A 6,261-nucleotide genomic window follows, 5' to 3' on the forward strand; every position below is an offset into this window, starting at 1 on the left:
TATGTGATGTATTTTGTGAAAAAATGTTTTTATGGTTGATATTTTGGCTGCTGTGATATCAATGGTGTATTAACTTTTAGCCGTTGGAAGTATGAACACACACACACACACACACACTGCAACAATGCATTTCTAATTTTAGCACTGTTTGTTATAAGAACACGTCATAACCCTAAAACGTGTTGCCTATTTTAACATCACTACCTTTTTTTAGTCAAATGTATCATTCAATTTTGAAAAACATATCATCCAAAAATAAACTGTTAATACTATGATTGCATGCAGTAAATACATTTGTGATTGAACTTTCTCCTGTGTTTGATTATTATAATAATAATTATTATTATTATCATTGTTATTATTATTATTATTATTAGTAGTAGTAGTAGTAGTAGTAGTGGTATTTGTATTAGTATTAGTATTTCGGTCTGAACCAGTTCCACATTTTGTCCTCTAGATGGGAGTCGAGGATAGATTAAGTATGTGGGGAGAGTAATGCCCTGAATTCGTCTTGTCAGGTACATTTTTTTTTTCTGTAAAGCAAGGCCCTCACTAAAATTATTCATAAAAGGTTTATTTTTAGACAACAAAAATCTAAGGATTTTATAATAAAGTGATAGGCAAATATACATGTATTATTTTCTGCCAATAAGCCCCTTCTAAGTGTTACATTTTGGACTTTTAATATGGATAGCTTCATAGTGAACATGTGTATAAATATAGTGTTTATTCATTTATATCAGGCACTACACCAGGAGTCTCAAATTTAAATAAGCTTGGGGCCACTGAGCATCTAGTCTGGTCAGGTGGGGGTCATTCAATTGAACTGTATTCCAACTTTGCACACACAGTAACAATATTTGTGATGATGTATTTCAGAATATCAAAATAAAAGTGTTTGCTATGATATGGAAAAATGTGGAGTTCACTATAAAAAGGTATTTAGGAGAAAGGTTACATGGTGATGTATCACTGTCTTGAATTGGAGTGTTTTGGCCCACGTTTTGAGACAATCGGCAGTTCAATTAATAATAATTAAAAATAAAAATAACAACTCCGCTGTAAACCGATGGAAACACCAGAAATACAATAATGATATGCAATGTTTTCCTTTTTAAATATTTAAGCCCATAATACCGCGCAGGATAAGCCTGACAATCTAAATTATGGGTAGCAAACGCCCAAGTCACAACGTAAAACCTACGTCAGGACGTCTCCAGGAAGTGATAATCAGTACGTGGCCTTTTTATGTTGGTCGTTAAAGGGAGTCGCTGCACATCATTACAACATGGTAAGATTTGGGATTTTGGTTCGGTTTATATGATTTAATTTCTAAAATACAGTGACGTGCTGTTTATCTGCACGTTATTTTTTGTCTTTTCAGTAAACCATTGTCCTTTCTGGTCTGGTGAAGCAGCGCTTTGTAGCGTTGTTCCCGAAATACAGGCTAGCAATGCATCGTTAGCATCTTGTGTCAAATCTACCGATTCAGCTGCTCTGTGTAGACTAGGTCAGAATAATTATGCAGTACTTATCGGAAGCTACGGAATAGGGACACTACGATGGGATGTTTCGTGGTTTTGTTGTGATGCAGCTTGTCTAATCTAACGTGTGTTTATATCTTCTCTGCCTGCAGGAACTCGAAGCTATGACAAGGTACACCAGCCCGGTGAACCCGGCTGTGTTCCCTCACCTGACCGTCGTTCTGCTGGCCATCGGCATGTTCTTTACCGCCTGGTTCTTTGTGTATCCTTTTCATAGCACACTGTGAATGCGGATATATATATATATATATATATATATATATATATATATATATATATATATATATATATATATATATATATATATATATATATATATGTGTGTGTGTGGTATTACTACTGTGAAGTTGCAGTTGACGGATTTAGAGATAAAATAATGTACAATAGAATAGTGCTCCAAATGTGGAAGTACAGTATTTAGGACACAGTCATTTACTGTTAATATTTGCTGCAGAAATAGTAAAACCATTAGCTAGTACGTTATGTTCAGGCAAATATCTTATACTATTGAAAAGGCAAGTCAGCTTATTAAGAGTTGTGTTTGACAAATGAATCGTAGCTTGTTTAAGCAAACTCATCCAGTAAGAAGATAAAAAGATTGATAAGTTCATATTTGTGACCTTCTCACACACACACATACAGATACCTACTGTATATGATACAGTCATTTCAAACCCTCAAGGACATTATACATAGAACATTTTTTAAAAACAAATGCAATAAATGATATACTATTTTAATCCTATGGAAGAATAGATAGATGGAGTGTTTCAAACTAAAGAAAAAAAATAAGAGGGTAAATAGATATAAAAGTGTTGGGACATTGGTCATTAAAATCTAAACAGCCCATTATATATATCACTGCTTTCTTAATAGATCTGTAGTTTTGGCTAATGTGTTGCACACAGTTTACCGTTTCGAAAGCATGTTACCATGCTAAGCTGTAGATCGTGGAACCTTGAAAGTATGTGCTTTTGATATCTTTGAAATCAAAAAGCCTGCCTCCACATTTATATTGTATTCAAGGACTGCAGTGGCTGGGAACATGGGGACATTTCTAAAAATGAATGCGGTAAGACAAGAAACAAAAGTAGATGTTACTCACAAACGCCAGATTAGCAAAAGTGGTCAGACAGAAAAAAGCTGAATAATAAAAATGTCTCTTGATCAAACTTTGAAAACGGACTTCCTGCTTCAATTTATCAACCATAAGTCTCCTGTGCATAAAGGGATTATTCCAGGATTGTGTGCTTTCACTTGTTGTTGCATCTCTAAGAGAAATATTTATAGGAGATTGAATTTGTTTTTTGTGCTTTCTTCAGAAGTGAATCTAAAGTAAACATCATTACAAGGTAGACATTTTTTTTTTTATGTACTTGCCTTAACTTTTCTATCAGTTATGAGGTGACTTCAACAAAATACACCAGGGACGTCTACAAAGAGCTGCTGATCTCCCTTGTGGCTTCACTTTTTATGGGCTTTGGGGTGCTATTTTTATTACTCTGGGTCGGCATCTATGTATGAAGGTACGTTTAAAATATTATTCATGTCTAATGGTGCTTAATTCTTAATTCACCATCAACAGTTTAGTTGGTAACAGCATTGTTTCTTGTTTTCCTGCTGTTTCTAGAGACTCGCTTAAAGTAATATGACACATTCCAGGACAAAAGACATCACCGACTACCCAAACTGGATTCTGGATTAAATTGGACTGCACTGACAATATTTTGGGATCATATGAATGGAGTCAGGTTTTGTTTTCTCAAGTAAAGAGGATTTGTACAAATGTTTGTTGTCTTTATTTGTTTAGCCTGACGGTTGCGATGATTGTAGTTATTCATATCTTATTCACAAAATGTTGCTGAGAACTTTTAGATCATATTAACCAGTAGGCTGCCTAGAAATAGAAGGTTTTTTGACATACTCTGCTATTTATAGTTTGTTTCACTAGTAATTCCTAAAAAGAACCTTAATCCCTGATTAATCTTTCTGTTAAAGATAGAGCTGTCTGTTTTACCTTGTCTCCAGGATAATACTGAGCACCTCATTGATGAAGACTGACAACAGGATTACAGAAGGATTATTTATTATGCACAGTAGGAATGCAATTCAAACGTCCCCACATAAAGATGGCCAGATTCACTTGAAAGTTTCCTTATGTAACATGTAAATAACATAATTGTCTCACAAAAGACAAAATAAACCAACCTCTTCCTTGCTTTGCAGGGAAGTAATACATATTCCAGCAAAGCTATTTGTCTTCCATTGTAAAATGCTTTGTACAACTCAAATTTATTGCAAAGGCCACATAGATCATTCCAGATTAAAATGATACAACATATACCATGGTAATCTTAATTGGTAAACCATTTTAACAACTGCCCACTTGGCAATAAAGAGTGAATAAACACAAAACCTGAAACACCCATTACCCATCAGTGGTTACTATCAGTGTTCAACATCAAACTTGTGTTCGACTGTTATGTCAAAGCTTATAAACAATAAGAAAAGTTCCACTTTTCATTAAAGCAAACTATAATGACCTACTATGTCCTCCTCGATACTAAACTGTGTCTTCACTGACGGGCTCTGGCAAAGGCGTCACGCAGCCAGAGAGAGTCCTCATAGAGCCTGGGGTCTCCCATATACTCAGCTGTGCGTTTGTACAGGTAGTAATACAACACTGCTCCTGTTAAAACAAAAAGAAACCTTTCTCAGTAACGACAGAGACCACAGAAAATGGATTTGATGTGATGGAGAATGCACAACTGAATTTATGGGCCACCTACCTGTTCTCTGAAAAACAAATAGAGCTTGAAGACCATCTGTCCACACAAACTGGTTTGAATTAAGCCATCGAAGGTTCTAAAGGTAAGGAAATTCTTTTCAATCAGTTCATATGGATCAACTGACGTTCATTCAGTACATTCAGTAATATTTCACTTTTAAAACTTGCTAACTTTAAATTAGATTTCACATGCAGCTGTCGGGGATTGTGTGACAGAACGTACCAACACCCAGGAGTGGAAGCAGATGCTGAGTGTCAGGTAAAGGGCAGAGAAGAACAGCATTGCCCTGAATCTCTCCAGCAGCAGAGAAACCAGGCCAACCTGGAACACGTACGTGTTAAACATCATCAGCAGGATGATGATCACATTGAATAAGATGGCAATGTCCTGGATTCTGTGGGCATACATGTACAGATGTTATTTATATAAACGAACTGCATTTTGTATTCTGACTGATGACACAATTATTTAAGGGTATTTATTTCCTGTTGATGGACATGTGGATGACTTACATAAAAAGCACTAGCTGGACGACAGGCTCTCCCCTTGTAAGTTCACTGAAGGAGTTGACTAAGAGGTCATAGGTCAGCAGCGTCAGCTGGATCAGCAGCACCAGTGAGTAGTTACTGGTCTGAAGCATCTTCAGTAGCCTGAGTGTGAAAACCACTAAGATCCACAGTCTATTCTCCTTTCTCTTGGCTGTATTTTTTCCAGACAGATCCCTAAAGCGGGGACTTGATGGTGACAAAATTGCAGTAACACTGACTCCAGAGTTAAAACTTTTCCTTTCATATAGTCAGAAAGTGATGGCTTTTCCCCTAATGTACTATTGCTTTGTGTATCATTTTGTCCAGGAAGGTCCACTTTCATGTGATGAAGACTGTCCAGAATATCAGAAGAAATGTTTTTGACCTTTTGGAGTGTTGCATGTTGGCATTTTTCTTGTGGGGAGTCTCCTTACATCCTGTGAAAAAGAAAAGAGGTATGGTTATATTTAATAATAAGTAACACCTTAATATGAGTTTCTTAGAGCAGCATGGTTATGTTCATAGATAGATAGATAGACAGACAGATGTAAATATACAACATCTACTAGCTATAAAATAAAATGGATAAATACAAGTATTAAAACAGCAGTCTGTTGTTATACCCTGTCTGGAGATAAGGGTACTGGTTACTACTATTATTATCTCTACAACAAAACACTCGGTAGGCAAAACACAGCTCAGATATCGTGGTTCTCCCTCTAGGTACGTTTTCGACGTCAACGTTACAACATTGTTATACAATCATGTTTCGGAATTTCCAACAAAATTGCATTTACTTACAAAACAATGTACGGAGGATGAAAATAAACCACGCTGATTCAGACAGAAGTTACTTATTGTTCGAAATCAAGGCATCTCCGCCTTCTCTCGCGGCGGTAAAGTATGTATTTCCGTAAATTCCATGGTAACGCTGCCTTTTACCGTAATGCCTGATTAAAAATGTTCTCGATATAATCCTCAATATTGCACCAAGAGTTAGTAATTGCTTACTTTTTAGTTAAGGTTGCTAAGTAGTGAAATTAAGGGAGTGAAATTAAATATTTAATAAAATGTGTTTTTAATGTATTTTTTTCTGACTTAACAGGACCAGTAGTTTGCATGGAGACTAAAACTAAGCTCTGGTTACGTTTGGGGCTAGGATTTGTCTCGTGATTAGGTTAGGTTATGGTAAGGCATTAACGGGTTATGATTAAGGTTGGGGATAACGCGTTGGCTATGCTGTCCAAATAAATGGAAGTTAATACCGTGTCCTAAGAATAATAACTGTTCAAACGTGTGCGTGTGCGTCCCACGGAGTTAATGGAGGGCGTGGGCTATACTAAACATTACGGTATACGTCAATAAAACGTGGTTCTTTTTCTTCTTCTTCGCTGTTTTACA

General features: G+C 36.1%; 2 protein-coding genes across 2 annotated transcripts; one reads left to right on the forward strand and one right to left on the reverse strand.

Annotated features, from left to right (window-relative positions):
- Nucleotides 1-1,220: 1,220 nt before the first annotated feature.
- tmem258 (transmembrane protein 258) lies at nt 1,221-3,330 on the forward strand. Its single transcript, XM_058644412.1, has 4 exons — nt 1,221-1,291; nt 1,637-1,746; nt 2,942-3,070; nt 3,175-3,330. Exons 1-3 carry the CDS (start codon nt 1,289-1,291, stop codon nt 3,066-3,068), a joined length of 240 nt encoding a protein of 79 aa, XP_058500395.1. The 5' UTR covers nt 1,221-1,288; the 3' UTR covers nt 3,069-3,070; nt 3,175-3,330.
- A 283-nt stretch (nt 3,331-3,613) lies between these two features.
- tmem138 (transmembrane protein 138) lies at nt 3,614-6,140 on the reverse strand. The gene is made up of 5 exons (XM_058644411.1): nt 5,662-6,140; nt 4,846-5,297; nt 4,556-4,727; nt 4,334-4,409; nt 3,614-4,233 (listed from the first exon to the last, which is right to left on the reverse strand). The coding sequence occupies exons 2-5, from the start codon at nt 4,971-4,973 to the stop codon at nt 4,121-4,123; spliced, it is 489 nt and encodes a 162-aa protein (XP_058500394.1). The 5' UTR covers nt 4,974-5,297; nt 5,662-6,140; the 3' UTR covers nt 3,614-4,120.
- Nucleotides 6,141-6,261: the final 121 nt, after the last annotated feature.

The sequence above is a fragment of the Solea solea genome, chromosome 12 (assembly GCF_958295425.1).
Source record: "Solea solea chromosome 12, fSolSol10.1, whole genome shotgun sequence".
In the NCBI taxonomy this organism is placed as follows: Eukaryota; Metazoa; Chordata; class Actinopteri; order Pleuronectiformes; family Soleidae; genus Solea; species Solea solea.